The sequence below is a fragment of the Cylas formicarius genome, unplaced genomic scaffold (genome assembly GCF_029955315.1).
Source record: "Cylas formicarius isolate icCylForm1 unplaced genomic scaffold, icCylForm1.1 PGA_scaffold_6__28_contigs__length_40554024, whole genome shotgun sequence".
In the NCBI taxonomy this organism is placed as follows: Eukaryota; Metazoa; Arthropoda; class Insecta; order Coleoptera; family Brentidae; genus Cylas; species Cylas formicarius.
This window is the reverse complement of record NW_026844347.1, coordinates 14,133,028-14,155,543: the sequence shown is the minus strand read 5'-3', so window position 1 is coordinate 14,155,543 and position 22,516 is coordinate 14,133,028. Positions and strand designations below refer to the sequence as shown.

Sequence of the window (22,516 nt, the reverse complement as noted above, 5' to 3'; positions counted from 1 at the left end):
ACTAGATCTAACAAAATGCCACACTGCACGTAGTCACAAGTCCTAAGAATTATCGTGTTAAACAGCGAACAAAAACAAACTCGCACTAACAATTAACCGTAGGACGACGTCAGATGTTGTTTAAATAGTAAATTAAGTCCGAAGTCGCTGAATAATGAGTAATGCACACGCAAAAATATTTATTTGCTTAAACGTATGTCTTCGTCTGCCTTTTTCTGATTACATTTTTGCCGTGTATACCATGTGTCCCAAATTCACTTCACCACACGGGGATCTTATAACCAGTTTCAGATTTACGATGGATCAATTGTTTTGAGAAATATCCTAAAATGGCGGATTTGGTTTTTCGCCAGTAAATCCAAAGCAGTTAAATTTGTTTAAGATGAGTAAGATAGCAGGTATGACTATCTCAACCGTCCTTTGTAATCTGCAAATTCGCCTTAATTTTCATTTTCATTTTCACCTAAACATTTCTTCTTTCTGCGTTTATTTCATTCTAATTAATTTTCTATTATAATGGCAGTGCAATGTATGAAAATTCTCAAAAATAGGATATGTTGAGATGTTTTATACAGTTCAATGAAAATGCCCACAGGTAAGGTTTTGAAGGGGATATAGTCAGTATAACTTTTATACTATAGAAATTTGTTTTAGTTTTATTAGATATCCAGAGAGACGACAACCGTTTCCAAATATAGTTGCTCGTTTGAAAATAAATCTAGTTAGGCACGGATCCTTTATTCAACCACGTTCTAAAAATTATTTGGAGAAGAATAGGGAGCAAAGAGAAACAAATATATTAGGTTAATATTATCCTGCACACACATAGAACCAGCAGTCCGGGGTACCAAGGATGACTGCCCAAAAAAATACGAATCAACGGTTTTTTTGGAACACTTGTAATATGCTCCGAGGAACGTTACATTTCAAGTTCGGGAATCTTTCGCCATAACAAGAGGAACTGGTCCACACAAAACCACCATTTAATTTTTGAAAGGGTCCATCAAAGGCGGGTATCTTCTTTAATTTTGGGACAACGAATAGCTTACCGAATTTATGAAGGATGCATCTAGGTTCCTAAACATTCTTGAAGAAGTCATTCCAGAATTACTCGAAGATATTCCCTTAGTATATTATAATGATATATGAAAGATGGTGCCCCAAGTTATAATTCCGGAATTTTAAGACCATTTTTAGATGACAACTCCCACCAAAAATTGATAAGTACCAACGGATCTGTCATGTGGCCTCCACGATCTCCGGATCTTTCAATTTTAGATTTCTTTTTATGGGGATATATGCAAAATACATTTAAATAATTTAATTTTAAAGTATTGACTTTCTTGTATGTTAATAATTGTTTACTTTTTTCTAATATACACTTCTGAGAAGCTTATAAATCATCATAGCACAGTTTAACGTAAACCGGAACTTTGTATACTAGTAAATAACCGAGATACCCCATAAAAGTGCCCAAAAGGGGATACCCAGTACATATTTTACAACAAAAAGAGTTTGGATATCGGTGCAATACTTTTCTAAAAAAAAACTGCCCTCCATTGACTATTTAGTGCCTGTTAAAAGATACCTCTTGAATGTTTGCCGATTAAGTTTAATTAAATAAATATATATTTGCTGTATTGAATATCTTTTTTATGATTTTCAAAGCTCTTAATTTAAACAAACTATAATTCAAAGTTTATTAAATAAAATTACAGTAGGTTGGGAAAATAGCTATCTACAGCTTCATTACAAGCCCTCAGTTTCGTTGAACCGGTTTGAATGTGTTCTATGCGTTCAGGCAGTTCTTCAGGTGTACCGTTAAACTATAAATAAGTTCCTTTAAATGTCCTCTTAAATAAAAATCTAAAGTATTCAAGTCAAGCGATCATCGTGTTGAAACTACATTCTATTTCTCACTGATACAGGCATCATTCTGGGGCAGATCATTCCTCAGAAAATTTAACTACGAAACGTGATTCTATGTGGTAAAATAATTGGATCAATAATTTGATTTCCAATAGTGCCAGCCTAAATATTTTCAGAAAGCGAATAGGATTACGAAAAGTTATGAACTTGTAAATGATTTCTCATCTGCAAAAAAATTATTTAAAACCACGGAGAAAATTCTTGCGCAGGCTCATAATCTCTTGGCCAAAGTTCTTGAATACGTGTGTAGTGGTATGGTTTTAATTGTTGCTCTTGTCAGATTCTGTGTACAGATGATGCGGAAATATTTCATATGTCGTTAGAAACTATTCTAGTATTTGTAGTAGGCTCACGTTCTACTGCATTGAGAACTATCTTCTCAACTGGAACAGTTTATCGGTATCTTTTGGCCCTTCAATTAGATTTTAAAATCTTTAAGTTACCAATTTTTCTTAGAAGACGGCAGATTTTTCATAAATTCTAGTCGCTTTTTTTGCATTCTGCCTCGCATCACTATGAACTAATAAGATGTCAGTTAATTCGGTCTAGTTATAATGGGAAAAGGGAATTCTAAAGGCAACAAAATCACGCAACAAATTACTAAATACTTATCAAAAACTTATAAAAAATACTTTAGGTTTGAATTAATACAGTTAAATAAAATTGAATTGATCTCAAAGAGATCGAAATCAACAAATGAATATAGTCTATAACCTTTTGCATAATTTTGCATTGGCAAGTTCGCGATTCTCGACGCAAAATGGAAAATCTTTATGCAGTTCGCGTAAATTCTGAGGATATTGCAAATCGGCCTCCAAAATGTAGCTATGTCTGAAACTTAATCAACATCAAAGAAAGTGATTTCATCCCGACTTAGCTATTTGAATCCGCCGTAGAGCAGAAGCTCCGACATGACTTTGCCGCAAAGATCATTAACGTCGAAAAATGTGACATAATTTGATTGTTTTGGTGGATCGTAATTGGGCATGTACTTGTTATTTGCCTTGACGTAACTGCTAACGCACACAGAAATCCCACCCTGTATACCCTTTCTGAAAAACATAATCTGATCAACGTTATGTTAACGAATTATAAACTAATAATAATGTCTCATTCTTAGATATTCTTGTCAATAGAAAATCAAACTTAGCATTGGGCCATTCTGTTTACCAAAAACCTACGCACCGTGCCTTAATGCATTGTCACATTACTGGCTGACCCAAAAGTATTTACAGAGACAGACAGATGATTACAGAGCCGTAAAACAATCTCACCCCAGTTACTGAACCCAGAAATAAAACATCGGCTCTTCTCTCAAATAAACTCCACATTAGAGATATTAAGCGTTCCATCACAAAATACACATCACCACAACATTCCAAAGAAAATGAGTCGGAAAGCAACACCACACTTACAATTGTTGTCCTTCCTTAAATTTAAAATATAACTGATCACATATCAAACGTTCTTAAGAAATATAACGTTAATAGTATATTATGCAACAAGTGCAGTAAACGCTATTTGGCTCACGAGTTTATGTGACACTTGCGGAGCGAGTGTTTAATAAACGAGTGAGTTAAAAAGTTTACCGAACGTGTTGCATACTATACTTTTTCTACGACTGTTAGCTTTTGGGTACACTTTCGTAAAACAACACGAATAGATTCATGATTCATTCATGACCGTCAGAATTGACAAACGTCAAAATTCAAAGCGTGGGAAATATCTTCGAAAACATCCGATTGCTCCCAACTCCGTGCGGTAAAATCCTCGAAATGTCCGAAGTGGCTCGGATTCGTGGGAAAGGAAATTGACGTGGTAAAGTCACCTTCCCGCACGCTAGATCGGTGGGTAATTAGGTATTTTACAGACGGGAGTAGAAAAAACCGTTTAATGTATCAGAAGTTTACAGCATTCCGTGCATATGCGGCATACATTGGAGGAACAGAACGAAAAATATCAACTAGACTTAAAGAAGATAAGAGAACCTTTGGAATATGACAAATAAAACCATCAGCAGTTGCATGAAAAACCGAACATTAAATCTTATTGGATATAGCCAAAATTCTTGAATATAATCAATTCTTCTATAAAAGAAAAATCCGAGAAGCAACGGATATCTGTAAGCAATCACACAATCTTAACCGAAACTCGGGTCTTTACCTTTCGCCAACATAGGAATCCGTTATCTAAGAAGCCAACAGGATGATTAGCGAAAGTTTGATTTATAAATAACCGACACAGGAGAAATCCAGAAGATTAAAAATGAAAAAAAGTTTACTACAGTCGTTTTGGAAACTTAGAGTAAATCAAAATAATATAAATTCTTTAACACCGTGTAGTTGACATAAAAAGCAGGTCTTATTTTGATGTGATAAATCTCACCTTTAGCGATGGCACATGAGTTTTGAAACACCCTGTATAACCCAATTCATATAAAAATCCGTGCACACTTTAAAAACATGTCACCTATGTATTCTGATACACAAAAGAATGCTTTTCTTTTAAGTATATCATTAATTTTGCTTTTGAGTGGTTCACAGTTTTTATATGTTTTACTTCATTGGAAGGTGATACCGGAGTATAAAGGACCATTTTCAAAAAGTGCTGCTTTGTGCTTTGGTGGTTTGATTGTAAAATCAGAACACATATTCAATTCTTCCATATTTGTTTTGCCATGCAATAAAATTCGAAGATGAAATGAAAATGGAAGGAACCGTCAAATTTTGTTTTAGGATAGGGTTTTTTTTATTAAAATCCTTTCTGCTGAGCCGCTTTTCCCCCAAAATAAAATGCTACAATGTGTAAATAAACAAACTGTTAATGAAGCTTTAAATTTTTAATTCAAGTTCTGCAATATTACTGGAAATCCCAACAAATCTAAAATTATCTATCATGCAGCTCAAGTTACGACGACTTCGTCTGAAATTTTTTTCTTATCTCGAGAGAATTTTGTGAATAATAAGTTTCCAATCATTAACCCTTAGATAAAAAAAATTCTTGGGTTAGTAACTCTTGCTCCTTATGAAGAGAGCCATTTACCTTTTATATGACATGTCTACAATTTAAATAAATTCATTTTTTAGTTGAGGAGAGTGCTATTCACCATAACAGACAGGTACATTTAGAGAACTAAGTGAAGACATAATCCAAACTCAAAATATCTCTCACACAGATAGCATATGAAAAACTGTCTTATCGATATCTCGTTGACAGTCACATCCGCCATGTTCGAACCCAAACAAACGCACAATTTCGAAGCAGCAGCAGATAAATACTGTCAGGACCATAACATAATTGTGGATTGAGACAGACCAATAGGAGAACATATATAAATTATTGTGTACATTGCGCAATCCGTAGTAATTATTGGATATAAATTCCGTGTGACTGTGAGCAGTAAATAGAAAAAAATAACGTAGTCACTTTTTCACTTGCAGAATTTTTAAATTTTTTGCCACTTTATGTTTGTGAATTATTAATCATTAATCACGAATCAACATTCTTTAGAAGTTCCTAAAGATTTTTCAAAGAAACTTCAACAGGCTACTGTAATACTTTTCACAAAGCTTCTGGATTCCTCCTGCGTCGGTGTTTGCTGAGTCGAACTTGCTGACGTTTCGCCAATCATCCTGTTGGCTTCTTCAGAGCTTGACTGAACCTGGCTCGCATTTTACTCTGTATCTGCTTATATATTGTTTGAGGGGGCCGGCACTAAATGAAAAGTATAGGGGTGACAGGTAGAGATCTGGGTTAAGATTGTTATTTTCTTTATAGATTTCTATAGATAGATTTTTCGTTGGTAGAAGAATTGATTACATGCAAGAATTTTAGTTTTATCGAATAAAATTTTATGTGCTGTTTCGAGATTGTGTTTATTTGTCTTGGTCGTAAAGCTCTTTCGTGTTCTTTGAGTCTAGTTGATATTTTTCGTTCCGTTTCTCCAATGTATTTTTTGCCGCGACTCAGGTCTCTACCTATCACCAATATGGGAATTAGTCATCCGAGACAGTGTTTATGCCCCTAATTTAGCTTCGCCCCCTAAACAATATATAAACAGGTACAGAGTAAAAATGCGAGCCAGTTTCAGTCCAGCTCTGAAGAAGCCAACAGGATGATTGGCGAAACGTCAGCAAGTTCGACTCAGCAAAAACCGACGCAGGAGGAATTTAGAAGTTTTGTAAAAATTAGTTTCTAAAGATGTTTTTTTAAGGTTGCAATTGCATGTTAACGTCTTAACTTTAGAGATGCAGGGTCACAAACAAAATATATATTTTTTAATATCGGTAATACTACTTTAGGATATTTTAATGAAATTTGGCACACATGTATATTTTTTTTAAAATAAACCAGTGGCGGGCGTATGACATTTCACAAATAAAAATTATTGTTATAATATCGTATCAATTCTAAAGAAATTTAATTTCTTGAAGTAAAAAGTAAAACTTCTTCTCTGCATGGTGATAACAAAATCGTTCGGATGACCTAGAATGCAGATAAATATTATAATTATTATTTCTTACTTGTGTCTGTTTTATTAAAATACTTCAAAAAATCGCGGTGTATTGTAGAAATATTTATTAATATTTCTTATCATGGTAATAGGATGGGCTGGGTCTGTAAGAATTATTAATTCTGTTGTCAATGCATTTATTTGATAGTTTTTAAAGTCAGTTCTTCGCGTCTTACTAATTTTGTGTTTTAGATATTAGAGCATTGTTATTTTAAGAAAGAATGGTCGAGTTTACTAATGAGGAGTTGGCAGATATGCATTTTATATATGGTTTGGCTGATGGCAGTGCGCCGGAAGCTAGGCGGTTATATTACGAAATAGGCGAACATTTCAGTGGGCCTATTTGGAAACCTACACAACCAAAGTTGTTTTTATTAAAATGACCTTCTTTTGTATTTTCCTAATCGTCACTTTCTGGTGGTGGTAAAACAAAGTTACAATATTTTAAATAGAACACCCCACATTTTATTGCATTCTTGAATAGTTCTTTCAAAGACAAATTCAACGATATACATGAGTATTAGTCTGTCATGCACCGTTTCGAACTTATTAGCGATCCTCTTCAGAATTCATGTTATGTTTAAAGCATCGTTATTGGGTTGATTATTAGCTTTTTAAAAAAAATTCCATCTACTACTTTTCTTTACCCTATGATCAAATTTAAAATATTTTCTTAGAATATTCGGTGTTGCCATGTTTCGCAAAATTATACTTTTCTCAGTTTTCTTAAATGCGACACTCTGTAAATTATTGGATTTTCAAATAGCCACTTTAATAGCAATTTCAATTATATAAACTAGTACGTGTCTCTGACTTACCGTTTTGGCTTGAATGGCAATTATTTTCCAATAATACATAAATTCTTTTATATTGAATCTTGTAAATAAGGTCTTTAAATGAAAAAAAAAACTTTAAAAAAATAGTCATTTTCTTAATAATATAGACCAAATGTCTTTAAGAAATATATATTGGGTGTTTTTTTTCTATGGAAAGAACTTTAAGTTGGTATTACTGTTCAAGATGGCGACCGATTTAACAGCTGTCAAGTGATTTATTTTCAGTTTGGTTTGGCAATTCATCATGAATAGACTCACGCCTGAACAGCGCTTGCAAATAGTGCAATTTTATTTCGAAAATAATGGTTCTGTGCGGAATACGTATCGCGCACTACGTCCATTTTATCGTCGACAAAATCGTCCATCAGAGCAGTTAATTCGATTAACCATGGAACATTTTCGCACCACGTTTACTCTTATTGATAACTCGCATCCCCAGAGACGCCGTACCGTGCTTACAGAAGAACCTATTGCTGTTGTAGAGCGTAGCATTGAGGAAGACCCGAATGAGTCCATCCGCCATCGAGCACAGGAATTGGATATTTGTCCATCCACTTTATGGAAGATTTTGCGGAAGGATCTTGGTTTACGTGCTTACAAAATTCAACTCGTGTAAGAATTTAAGTCAAACGATCATCAAGTAAGGCGTAGATTCATAGAATGGGCCCAAAACGTTGTTCCCGATTTTCATAAGCGAATTTTGTTTAGCGATGAAGCGCATTTCTGGTTGAATGGCTACGTCAACAAACAAAACTTCCGCATTTGGAGCGAAGGTAATCCTCAAGTGTATGTCGAAACACCGTTACATCTAGAAAAACTGACTTTTTGGTGCGCTTTATGGGCTGGTGGAATCATTGGTCCGCACTGGTATTGTATTGTATTGGTACGATGATGGCCAGAACGTTACAGTCAATGGTGTTCGGTATAGAGCTATGATTACTAATTCTTTTATTCCTGAATTTATTCAACAAGACGGCGCAACATGTCACACAGCTCGTGCCACAAAAGATTTGTTGAAAGACGCGTTTGGTGACTGCCTAATTTCACGTTTTGGACCTGTGAATTGGCCTCCAAGATCTTGTGATTTAACACCGCTAGACTACTTTCTGAGGGGCTATGTAAAGTCATTGGTCTATGCGGATAAGCCACAAACTCTTGACCATTTCGAAGACCACATTCGCCGTGTTATTGCCGATTTACGGCCACAAATGTTGAAAAAAGTCATCGAAAATTGGAAGTCCAGATTGGGTTACATCCGCGCCAGCTGTGGCGGTCATTTGCCAGAAATCATATTTAACATGTAATGCCTCAAGATTATCTTTCGGATAAATAAAGTTCACGTCAATCGAATAATCCATCGCAACTTAAAGTTCTATACATCGAAAAAAAACACCCTTTAGAGACCCGCCTGTTGAAAGACACAAACATAAAATTGATGACATAATCATCGCAGTAGCTTTGAAAACAATAGTAGTTCTCTGTTGTGTTAGTATTACTGATTTTTTGACAGGTACCAGTGTATTATAATATTTTAAGCATATTTTTTCGGTCACTATTTTCCATTTAAGCCATTTAAATTCCAGTACAAAAACTGCAAGAATCAGGTTTTACCTTAAGACTCGAATTTTGAATATAATGATGTGTTTTTGAAGTAAATAAGCTGGGGCGGAGATCCGTGAAAGTATGGTGAGCAATGAGATCTAGAATTTTGGGACCCATATTTTTCCAACAAAATTTAACTTACGTACGATATTTAAACTTATTAAGGGACGAAATTCAGCCACTTATACGTAATAATATTCCGCAAAGAGAACATCCAAATTTAATTTGGCAGCAAGATGGCGCTCCTTACCATCGAGGTGATGCGATCATTCGTGTTTTGAACGACAATTTCAGAGAGTGGATTGGACAAAACGGAACCATCTCCTGGCCAGAGAGGAGTCCAGATTTGACCCCGATGGACTTTTTTTTGTGGTACGCATTTAAACATATGGTTTGCAAAGATAAACCGGCAACAGTTTTTTAAGTGCAGCAACGAGTTCGCGCGGCAATACACTATGTTAATGAAACGAAATACATCTCAGATGCCATGTACCATTTAGAAATAGCATATACTACATGTATTCTTCAAAACGGCGGACGTATTAAAAAACTAATTTAATTAATTTTACTACCAAGTAATATGCATTAGTAGTTCATGTTAATTTTTGGTAATCCTTTCACGTAGACATTTGAACGTAGAAACTTGCGAAATTTGGCAACATTGAGCAAAGCTTATTATTCTGTTTTTAATATGACTTTTTAAAAATGCTCTAAGACGGTTGTGAACAAGCTGATAAGGAGCCAATTCCCAGTTTCATATCTTAATAATTTAATTTAGTTTTTAATTTTATCTGCCAATTACACCAAAACGGAAATTGCTTTAAAGTGGCTATTCGAAAATCAAATAATATACAGGGTGTCTCATTTAGGAAAATTTCAAACCAAAATTTCTTGAAAACAGTATATCTTTTTTGTGCGCGTAAAAAATCACCGATTTGCCAAATTTTATCAAAATCAAAAAAAAAATCAAAAACGAAATTGCAATTTTGGAACGCTGGATCTGCAATTTTTGTGCCAAGGTAAGTTTCGTTAAGTCGCAATATTTTTATTTAAAGAATCTATTATTTTGCCATCTACCATCACTTATGGGACACCCTGTACTGCTTATTAATTTCATAACCAATTCAATTGCGAAAATCGCGCGTAAAAATAGCTTGGTAAATTTTTTAAAAATTCATATCCAATATTCTATACTTACTATGCTCATTGTGCATGGGGAAGGCTTCTCGAATGGAAGGGAATCGTTTTTTGGAAGTGATTTCTGTTCTTCTTCTAAAAATTGCAGATTGACAACGTGAGTTTTGGGGGCGGTTACTCGCAGACGGCACATGGATCGTTTCGCGGTTGGATCGAAAGATACGATAAAGGATGACGATTCTGAATGTGGCTCGAGAGCAATTTCTTTTTCGGTGCCGCACATTTTAACCGTTTTTGAAGCCACTGAAACAAATAAATCAGTTTTAATCAACTTATGGAAAACTAATAAGAGATTTGCCTAATTAATTCAACATGACTCTTAAATCTTGGGTTTAACTTTACAATCTATTTTTCGAGCTTAAATATTAATGATAATTTTTTTTAAAGGAACTTCCACCGGCTACTGTAACACAATTGAACATTGTCTCGGGTGACTGATTCCCATTACGAAAATGGTAATGGAGAGCCCAGAGTTTTGTTCCTGACGTTTGTTCTCGGATTAAAATATATCGGAAATAATATTGAGAGTTTCAGGAATAGACATTTTAGTAAAGAGAGACTGAATAGAATATCGTTCGGATCCAATGTCATGGTTTCTAATTTTTCAATGAATTGAAAATTAAGTACCAAACCATCAGTTTTCCTTGTAAAGGGTTTTAATATAGATGCTAGATATTTTGCTAGATAATATGTCGGAGAACCAATTGTGCTGACAAAAGGCCCAAGAGGTAATCCTGTTTTGTGAATCTTTGTGAGGGAGTTCGAAAAAGCTAGTAGTTTTAGAGTCATGAGGGTTGACGGACTTTTTCACAGATTCTAATAGAGAAGAAGTCTTAATAATAATTATAATAACAATAATAATAATAATAATAATTATTGTTATTATTATAATAAGAGGCTTTATTGAAAGGACCACAAAAGACGAAGTTGAGGCAGACCCTTCTAACTTAACCTAAATACTGCCTTCAGGTAACGACGCAACAGGCTGTCGCTAACCAAAAGCAGCCATTAAAGTAATCTTAGAATGTTAATTAGTATTAACTTACTTAATCAATAATTGAACAGAAGGATGAAGTACGAAGATCGAAGTAACAGGCAGCGCGGCGGAGCCAGCATCAAGTTAGAAAATGCTAAATAATTGGCCTGATAGCTTATTTAAATTTGTCACCAATTAATTGTCTATTATTAGGTGGGACTTTGTCATATAATTTAGATATTACAAATGAAAACGAACGTTCGGAGGAAGCAGATACATGTTTAGGTGTGGTGATTGTGAATTGTTGATGGATATCCAACTTATGAATGTCGTAACGGTATTTGATATTCTTATAGAGGTAACCTGGACTACCAATAATTTTGTGAAAAAGAGCTGGTGCATGTAATGTACATCTTTTGCTCATATTCAGCCACTTAATTTCCCTAAGTTTTTCGCATATTAACCGAACGAAAGGGTTCTGCATTAATTGAATTCGTTTGGGCATCAAGTCTAAAACACAAGGCCCGTATGCGGTGTCGGCAAAATAAAAATGGGATGGTACTCAGGAATCGCATAAAGTTTTTATTTAATAAATTTTTTTGGGCATAAATAAGATTTAGATTACAACAAGCTTTGCAAATACAATTGCTGACATGTCCCGAAAACTTTAGCTCGCTATCCATAACCAATCCTAGGTTCCTTGCGTTTTCAATAAGTTTCAGTAAAGTGTCTTCGAGATAAACCCTAACATGTTTAGAGTATAAATTTATATATTGACTTTTTGCAAAGGGTAGCACCTGTGAGTTTTTAAATTAGAATTAATTTTATCATTGGCGTCTGCGATATTTTCTGGATTAAACGAGATATACAGCTGAGTGTCGTTGCAAGTGCCCTATTAGATGAGACGTATATAGGGAGAAAGGTACGGGACCGAGAATTGAACCCTGGAAAACACCGCAAGCTATATGTCGGAGATTATGTGCGACCATTTAAGTAAACCATCAGCAGCCTCTCAGTTCAATAGTTTTCATTAACTGATAAGGCGTTCTCGTGAAATCGAAGATAACCCAAAATTTTTCAAAGAACCTTCCACAGGCTACGGTAATGCTGATGTTTCGCCAATCATCCTGAGCCAACAGGATGATTGGCGAAACGTCAGCAATTTCGACTAAGCAAAAACCGACGCAGGAGGAATCCAGAAGTTTTGTAATAAGCATAACCCAAAATAGCAATTAAAGTGTGATCGAGTTTGTGGAAGGCTTTGCTATAGTCTAAGAGAATCAAGATAGTTAATTCGCCACGTTGTGCAGCAACAAAAATATCGTCGGTGACTTTTAACAAAGCAGCTGAATAGCTGTGGTTCACTCGAAAACCTGACTGCACTGCAGGCAAAACCCCAGTGTCATCTAAATGTCGCTTCAGTTGTTTATTAAGTGTACGCCCGAAAACTTTAGATAATGTAGGCAATGGGGCTCGGATCTTTCAATTCCCTTGGTGAATTGGTTTTTTAGTGACGGAATAACATATGAGCTTTTCACACAAAAGTGTCGGGAATTGTTATTGTTAGTTGTTAGAATTGTTAGTTTTATCATCAGCATCTAACATGTTAATGTTGAATATTTTCCTGATAACCAGTTGTGTTTATGATCATCTTTATCTGTTTTTTGAATTACGATATCGGGATTAGATTTTACAGATTTTAGAGCTATATGCTCAGGCTTGGCTTAAGATGTTTGGATTTTTTAAGGATACTTGCGGTTTCAAATAGACTCGAAATTTGAAATAATTTCTTCGTTGGGGACAATAGGTAGGGCAGAACCGTATTAACTAAAGTCCCTGTTTCTGAAAATGTCAACATTATTTTAGATATATTAAAATCTGAGAACATGGAACCAAACCTTCACATCTTAATTGAAAAATGTTTGTCTGGAACATAAGTTTTTTGTAACGGTAAAATTTATGAACAAACGTCAGGAACAGCTATGGGTTCTCCATCGACACTATGTAAACCAAAATTATGCTTGATGATATTTTTGTTATTTGGCCTTATACTTAAGAATCCCTCCAAGATTTTCTTAGCCATTTAAACTCTCAAAAGCTTGCATGAATATATTCGCAATGACTAGTGATAATGGAGAACCCATAGCTCTTCCTAGTATTTGTTTTTATTTTTTCCAGACATGCATTTTTCAATTAACATGAGAAAATAGTAATATATATATAAAATTATGTTGAGAGTTTCAGAAATAGGAACGTTAGTAAAAAGATTCTACGAAATTAAGCAGAAGATTGTCAGGATCTTAATGTAATGGATTTTAATTTTAAAATGAAGTAAATGTTTTAATGTAGAAGCTAGAGATTTAGCTAAAGAATAGGTTGGAGAATCAATGGTGGTAATAACAGGATGAAGCGGTGATATGGGTTTGGGAATCTTGGGAAATCTGTAGAAACCAATAATTTTATAGTCGTGAGGGGTTATAGAGAACACGACTCAAAATTCCTCTTTTCGAAAGACTCACCGAAATCCACAACCAACATTACAACTTCAACGTATTGTTAGCAACATTGGTCCTCTAACCTATTCTGTAGCAAAATATCTAGCCTCTATACTCAAACGCTTTACAGGGGAAACTGGCTGGGTTTCGTACTTAATTCCTGTCACACCAAGTTTTCCAATCGCAGAAAAAATAGATTTTAGTGCCGAAACCTCTATTTAAATAGACGCCAGTCAAGAGCTTTTTGTGGTACCAAAATAAATTTTATGAAGTTTCCTTTGCTGCAGTTGAAAATCGAAGTTTTTATAAAAATGATTTGCTATTCTATTAAAGAGATTTTTTATTTATAAAAATCATATTCACATTTTGTTTTTAAATTCATTAAAGTGAGAAAAAATGTCAGGGTAGTTAACTGTCTTAACGGTTAACTACTGAAAACCCGAATTTATTTTTTTTAATGACTTGCTATTTCTGGAACTTCCGTACGAAAAAAAAAGAAAGAATCTGTAGTGAAAATGGAATACTTAGCAATGAAAATCCAAAAAAAATATTTTGCTGATATTTCTCGGCTATTATAAATTATATTCCATTTGCAAATATAGCACTTAGCTGGAGCAGAAAAGAGTATGAACAATAGGTTTGATTTTTCAGTGCCAAGTTTTTCGATGAAATGACACCATTTCAGCTTTCTTGGTGTTTTCTTATGTGTTGTGACTGTATTTCTGCGGTCACTAAAAGTAGACGACATTTGCAATTTATGTATCATTCGACGTTCTGGATAACTTACTTCTTCGTCTTTGAGGTTACGATTAGGATTATTTGAGTTTTGTTATTTATATATTCTTTAATTCCTTAGATTAATTCAATATTGTTTACTTCGAATTTGAATAATAAGTATTTAATTTGTTAATGTTCTTCGCACATTAATCCAGAAAATACGGGACTACCCTTACATGAAACAATAAAATATCTTATATATTTACAACGAATTTATAAGCAAAAATTTATAAGACACGCTATACACAGATTATCCGATATTTTTCATTTATCTGAGTACTGAAGTCCTAAAACTATTTTGTCATTTCAACTTTATGTTCGTTTGGGACAAATTTTTTAGATATAAGAAAATTCCGGCGACACATGTTCCCAACAAGGTGCGTTTGTCAGTTAAAACATTATATCTATTTTATCGCTGGCGTTATCTCTCAGTAACACAGGAGGAAGGTAGATTTGTTGCGTTGTTGTAGACCAGAATAAATACTTAACGTTGACTTTTTAAAATTTAAATTAATTGATGCTGATGCTTAAAGGTGCTGCTACAAAAGTGAATTCTTTATATAGAGGGTGGTCTAACGACAAGTTGGTGCTATTTCGTCAGCAAAAAAATACTCTCTTATAACCATCTTTATGTATATGAGTGGGACAGGTGATTTTGTGCAACCCATGATTATCTTTCCACGCAAAAAGCCAGTGATCAGCAGAAAAAGCGGATACTTCCAGAATCGCTGCTTGCTTTTGACCCATCCGAGTGGATTCCAACAGATTTATTTACAAAATTGTTTGACTTCCTACAAGAGACAAAACCTTCAGAAATTAATCCAATACTGCTGATATTAGACGACCATCACACCCACACTAGAAATCTAGCCAAATTTTATAAACTTCAGCCCTTTGACAAGACCGTCATGGGTGCCTTAAATACCTTTTATAACGAAGAAGTGACACTCCCCATGAGAGTGGACAGTAATTCATTATGATATTTTCCAGTTATCTGGTAAGGCCTATTTTAATTAGAAATATTTTCACAGACGTGTATTTGCGGCAGAAATGCAAAACGAAAATCAAAAATTCCCAAACGATAATACACAAAAATAAGCAAAATAACTGCCCCAATGTTCATCCCAGTGACACAATTTCTTTGCCCTAACAAGCCCGGGAATCGGAGAATTAAATGTGGGCATTCTAAAATAATTACGTGAACGCCGAATAAGGAAAAATTATACCAATCAATTAATATTTCAAGACAAAAAGTGAACTGAAAACTTTTCGATGAGCCTGATCCTAGTAGCTGATGATTCATCTGATGAAGATCTGCGAGTAATCTGCTACAATAAAAAGTAGAGAAATATTTTTGCAATTACTTGATATATACTTTTTGCCTGCCTGATGTTCTGAATTTAAATGATTTTAATATTTAAATATTTTTTGTGTATAACAAATCTATTCCATATTACCTTCCACTTTTTATTTTCGGAGAAAAAGGAAAAAAATGTTTTTGTAAAATTAGCGAATATGTTTCAGTTTTTAATTTAGCACGTGCCACTCTTTGGAGATACTTGGAACTATAAATTAATAAAAAATTGCAGCTTTAAACACTTTTGCTCTGATGTTTTAAACGAGCAACACTTTATTGAAGCATTTTTGGTGCAAACTGAATGTATTGTATGATCAGCTTGAATAATTAGATGTAGTATAGAATAAAATTTCGATTGCCAAATGTTTCCTGATTCAAAATAATTTTTCGGAGCCTCATAACGCGTATTTACGTGTGTACAAAATTTTTCTAGATGTTATTAGAAGAAAGCATGACGGATTTCGTAGTGAAAGTAACAGATTAGATAGCATGTCGCTGCGCACTAGGAAATGAGTTTTGCAACCACAACAGGAAACGTTTTAAATGAGCGAGAGTCAAACAGAACATTAATTGGCAGCATTCAGAAACTATATTAACATATGAGCTCTAGGTAAGACCCTTTACATGACAGTAAAATTCTTTTGATTCATTAGGAAGTCAGGATTTTAATAAGATTCATTGGGCATTAAACAGATGTTAAAATTCTAGCAAATTAATTATATTTGGCAGTTGCATTCAATAACATTTCTTACTGGTCTATTAGGCGACAAGTTTTGATGACCAACAAATTAGTGATCAGTCTGTTACAGGTTTTGGATACATTTTGAAAAGCAGACCGAATAACCTCATTGAGTGATGAAAGACAAGCGTTAGTCACAAAATTAATTAAATTAAAAAATATTTTTCTGGGTGCATTTTGCAAAAGAGTACGACATTCAATAAGTGACATGATGAATGCAGTAGTGTTTCAAATATTTACTCATACATCTTAAAACGTATGGAGTAAAGTATCGAAAACGTTAAAATTGGCTAGCGACAGTGTGCAGTGAAGATTCCTGAAAAACGTTTCTAAATAAAAATGAAACCACATAAATGAAACGAGTTTGAATTCTTTCTAAAAATTCTTATTATTATTCACCATAGGAGACACATTGGGCTGAAATATGTTTTGAAAGATATGTAAGAAGAAATGACTGAAGTTCAATTCTTAATGTTCGTTTCCTGTACAATCGTACCAAGTAATCATTTATAATGCAACTTTTTTATTTAACGTTTGGAAAAAAAACCTCGAATACAAAAGTTTTGCAAAAAATTGTAAGCTATTTGCAGATACATTCTTATATATACAGGGTGTTGCAGAAATCAGCCACAGAGAAAAGTTATATATTTTCTATTTTATCTTGCACATTACACTCTTAATAAAATCTCCTAAAAATTCTGCACATTTCTTGTATAACAAGTCCTATCAAATCCAATGGTTTTAGGGATATATGCACTTCTAATAAAAAAGCAACATTCAAAAATAAAATAATATTCTAGAATTTATAATTTATATCTTAGGTGGCTGTGAAATAGGTCGCCACCAAAAAACAAAATGTTTATTTATAACTGACAGTGAAAGTTACCAGTTACAGATTGAGCAAAACTTACGTTGTTTTTATTATAAAATTCTGAAAAAAAGAAAACAATTACTTTTGGAAACTTTTGTTTAAGCAAATAAGAAAGCTAAATTGGCTCAAAAGGAACTACCCTTGAAAACCTTGGAAAGAGATGAAGACAGTGATAGTGATACAGTGCAACGTTATCTAAAAAAATTAAAGGGGGTTGGGGGCATTATAAACGATCCCCCAGAAATTTTTTATTTGAATTTTAGTCGAAAATAAATGAAATCTTTTTAAAATGTTTAAGTTTTAAGTATCTAAAATAGATACAAATATTATATAGATTAAATATTTTATATAAAATAAATTGTTGGTTTATTTTCTACACCATTATTATCAGAAAGTGGATCTGTTTCCTAATCTAGATTATGTTATTAAATTATGATATGACTGGCTTAAATAACTAATATCTTGCCGAAGATTTAAAGCATTTGTTTATCTTTTGATATGCATTATTTTTTTATTGAAAATTTCGGACAACTATTATCTTGCGTTAAAATTTTTTTAAAATTAAATTGTTACATTTTCTTGTTTGTATAAAGCAGTTGTTCTTTATTAAACTGAGATGGCTTTTAGTTGATGAACATCCATTTAATACAATTAAATCAGAATAATTTTTGTTCAGACTTTCACAGTTATTTATTGGTTTATGATGACTGTTTTATATACATCTATGTAAAACATAAATGTAAAATCAATTAAAAATAAGGCTTCAAAAATAACACAGTATTTAAAAGAGCAGGTAAAGGAAAGACAGTCAAAGCCCAAATAGGTGCTTGATTCAGATATATACCAAAGTGTACAATATGATCTCACAGAGTTATATCATAAAACAAATCAAAATGGTAATTTGGGATTCATAGCTTTTTAAAGACAACGAAAAATGCTAACAAGAATCATGAATCTTCAACCGCCAAAGTTAATTAATTAACCCAAAATTGATAAAACAATAAAATTTTTGGTCTTAAGATTGTTTTTAAAACTGAAAAAAATGTAAGAAAAATTTGAAAAAACAATATTACTAAATCACGAAAAAATCAAAAATCCAAAGTGTACAAGTTGAAATGTGGATCATATCCCAAAATTTATTTCAGACAAACTGGTAGAATATTTAAAATAGTATATTATGCAACAAGTGCGGTAAACGATTTTGACTCACGAGTTTATTTTCGCAAAACAACACGAATACATTCACTAATATGACCGTCAGAATTGACAAACGTCAATATTCAAGGCGTGGGAAATATCTCCGAAAACATCCGATTGCTCCCAAACCCGTGCGGTAAACTCTCGGATATATCCGAAGTGACTCGGATCCGTGAGAAACGAAACTGACGTGGTAAAGTGACCCTTTCCGCACACTAGATCGGTGTGTAATTAAGTATTTTACAGACGGGAGTAGAAAAAACCCAATATCGAATATAAAAGAGTGTATAAAAATAAAACTAACCATGCCATTCATTTAGATTTTGAAATTAAAAGGTTTAACGATGATTTTGATGTTTTACATAATGAACCAAAAAGCATGAAACGAAATTTGTGATATGATATATTATACATGGAGATGGACAGAAAAATAATTTAAAAAAAGTGGTATCATTAAAAAAAAGTCGCTGACGGTTGATCGTGCCTCGAACTTCAACTCAACTATGGTGTCCTGGGACGGGCGGAGGGTCAGAAAATTTTTCTAAATAATAGGTAAGGCGCAATCAGCATACATAAAAATGCCTTAAAATTGATAATAGATATAAATACAATGTAAATGTGAAATCATTTGAGATTCTACCAAAAATGTTAAATAGTACAACAAAAACAGACCGACCTTATATTGGTCAAAAAATCTTTAATTTGGTTGAAATTGTAATAAGATCAAAAAGTTAAGTATAATCGACAAGCTAAACGGCCAACTTCAGACTAAATTTAATTAACTGATGATTTTTCTGTTCCTAACAGATACTTGAATTATTATTATTAATATTATTATTATTATTATTAGCACCCAATATTTAGAACTTGCACATTTAGTAGTTGAAGACGATACTTTGTCTTATAACAAACTAGTATTTAATATCATATAAAAGATTAAGTCTCATAAACTAAAAGTAGTGTAGGAAGTTAAAAGAGTAGACCACAATAGATTTAAAGCATCAGTCAGTCAGAAAATCCAAAACATAATTCCTTGATTTCAAAATCTCATAAATGTACTTATTACGTGTAAAACGTGTAAAGTAAAGCTTATATACGAAAAACACTTAGAACCTTTAAGAAACGCATTAACGAACAAAAAAGAAATAAAACCAACTATGTCATTCACTTACATTCAAAAATTAAAAAGTTTAACGATAATACCAGTAAACCAATAAATAACTGAAAATCTATTTTTTTTTCCTAATTTAGTTCAGAAGATTTTTAGTAAATTCATATCCATTAATACGATTTAAAAAAAAATGCAATTCCAATATATTTTTTGGGCAATTTAAATAGGAAATTAATATACACAATTTGTTTTCTTTTCAACTGGAATGTTACTTTTTAATGGAGTGTAAATGAATTTTAAGACTGACGACAAACTGTGATATCATATACAAAAAGGATATTTACTTTTTCAGATAAATTACTTATATATGGTGTTGCAAGATATTTCATATTAATTGTATTTTTTAAATTTTATTTTTATTACATAAATAAATATAAATAAATGATAATAATTATAATAATAATAATATCATCACAAGCCAGCAAATAAGCTCAAATGAACTTTTCGGTATTCCTTTATTAATGACAAATAATAATCGTTTCCTTGTCGTTAAATTCAAAATATTTTACGATTCCACTGAAGACAATTAAATTAACAGCGCAAATTTTCAATACGGCTTATCAGTCAAGCGGCGGAGGTTAATTTGCATTAGTTGACCCTTTCGTATGTTATTCGAAGCGATGATGACCGATGGAGATCATTTGAACTTAAATAGTTGTTTTTTAATATGCGCCTTTTCTATTATGTCGTGAATAAAATTAATTGGAAAATTAAACAACGCTAGATCTCGGCACGTGGGCTGAAGTCGCTGTTTAGATAGGAAATGACGCTAAGTGCAAGGTTAGTTAGATCAAATTCAAGGGCATTCACGAAAGTATTATTGCCGCCTGAAGCACTTCAATTTTTACCGTTCTTACAGGCAATATATTTGACATGAGTTATCTCACCAGCCAAAATCGAAAATCCCACAGAGCACGATTATCGGGAACTAAATATTATAGTTTCGCAAGGACAAGAATAATCTCGCAGATCTAAGTTTTCTTTTTATAGAAGGGATGACCACAACAGGCCATCTAGTACTGCTTGCGAGCTTTATTCATGGCCTTGATGAAATAACCTTGAAAAAATTGAACGATACGAATTCCGAATACTTTAAACCATTACTTTGACCTAAAGCCAATAATATTGGAAATTAATAAATTATATTTAAAAAGAGAGAACATCTCCAAAATAGTAATAATCAAACTCCTTGGATATTAGGGTTGAAAATAAAAGATCACATATTCTACCTCATCCAAAAAGATCGAAAAGAGGGTTGATAACAAGGTATACCTTATCTCAATAGGTGCGTCACTGTTTGACCCTAAGTATGTACTTTATTTATAGATTCTAATTATGCTACACAGTTAAAACAGAAAAACACATTTTTGACGACAATTTTGATATTTTACATACAGCCACAAAAAGAAAATTAAATTTATTAGAAGCCATGGAGATTAACAAAATGAGACATTCAAATGTAATACTTAACGATCTATTAGATTTAAATACCTCTCCTTTATTGAACTTATATTCTCACAACAACATTAATTAAGGCTTTATGGTCATTTTTCGGTATATATACGGTGTTGTGCAAACAATTGTCATGTCAAAATATATAATTTTGTGAAAATTTGAACTTTTAGTTCTTATTTATTTTGATTAATGGATTTTCATCAAGTAAAAACCACCTCAGTTCTATTTTATTTATAGTATATTTATGTTAACAGGGTGTTCCGATGTGCCAGAACAGTAACCAGATCGGTGTATAATTAAGTATTTGACAGAAGGGCAAAGAAAAAAATTTTTATGCATCTTATTAATCTATTTTACTTTATAAATAAAATCCTGAAAGGATTTCACTAGAACGTCATTTGAATTTTTCCGTTCCACGGTACTCATTTACTCATTATCCACGGCACCGATATAAAATAAATTTCAGTTCTAAAATCACATTAACTCTTTGCACTATTTCATCAACTCCACGTTTTTAAACAGTACTCAGATGAAGTTTAAAAAATCTCAAGGTAGATGATTGCGCTCGAGCCATATAAATTGAAATTCAAAAATGCGTTAAAAGTGATACATTTTATTAGTTTGATGATAGAAATAAGGAAATGATACGGGCTGACATTTAGCTGATATATTCAAGATTCTCTCTGAATGACAAATTATATAATATAAGAAAACATTATGAAATATGTTCATGATCATCTGATTAGTACAAAACATATCATTATTAGAATATTAAGTAATTACCAGTGAGAACAAAGCATACAAGGCATAAAAAATCACAGTTAAAACCGAATTACTTGGACTTTTAGAGTAGAGTAAAACCTAAAAACTGACCTTTCGCCAATCATCCTGTTGGCTTCTTCAGAGCTTGACTGAAACTGAGCGGCAGTCACAATTTGAAAAGTGATATATAGAAAATGAGTACCTATTTTTATGTAGTATCTCATAAATAACTAGAGTAGTAATACAAATTTAAACTGCACCGTAATTATAATAATTATTATTCGCTTGAAGGGAGTATATAAATCCAAGGTTGAGTGCGTTTGATGTATTTGGCCTGACAAAAATTTTTGTTGTCTTCGCTTCTTGGCGCCAACGTTTTACTGCGCATCGCTTACATTGCAAATTTTTCTACTTGTTAGTATTTCAGCTAATTAATTTTCTTTAATAACGTTTAACTATTAACAGTAACCATACTATTTATAAATAGATAGAAATTATAATTAATAAATTTTATGACAGATGTGAGGAAAAAACGTGGCCAGGATGAAAGATTATGCATCGGGTGAGTTCATAGATACGTACTGCTTGCTTCATACGTATCTGCATATTATTAAAGCGTATCATAAAAACATCTATTTT

The 22,516-nt window shown here is 32.9% G+C and overlaps 1 protein-coding gene across 1 annotated transcript in view; it reads right to left on the bottom strand.

Moving 5' to 3' along the window:
• The window catches only part of LOC132703799 (uncharacterized), a 64,517-nt gene that overhangs the window by 32,514 nt on the left and 9,487 nt on the right, over positions 1-22,516 (bottom strand). Inside the window, exon 2 of the mRNA XM_060673273.1 lies at positions 10,079-10,320. Coding sequence (XP_060529256.1) covers positions 10,079-10,320 — 242 coding nt within the window. The remainder of the gene's footprint in view (positions 1-10,078; positions 10,321-22,516) is intronic.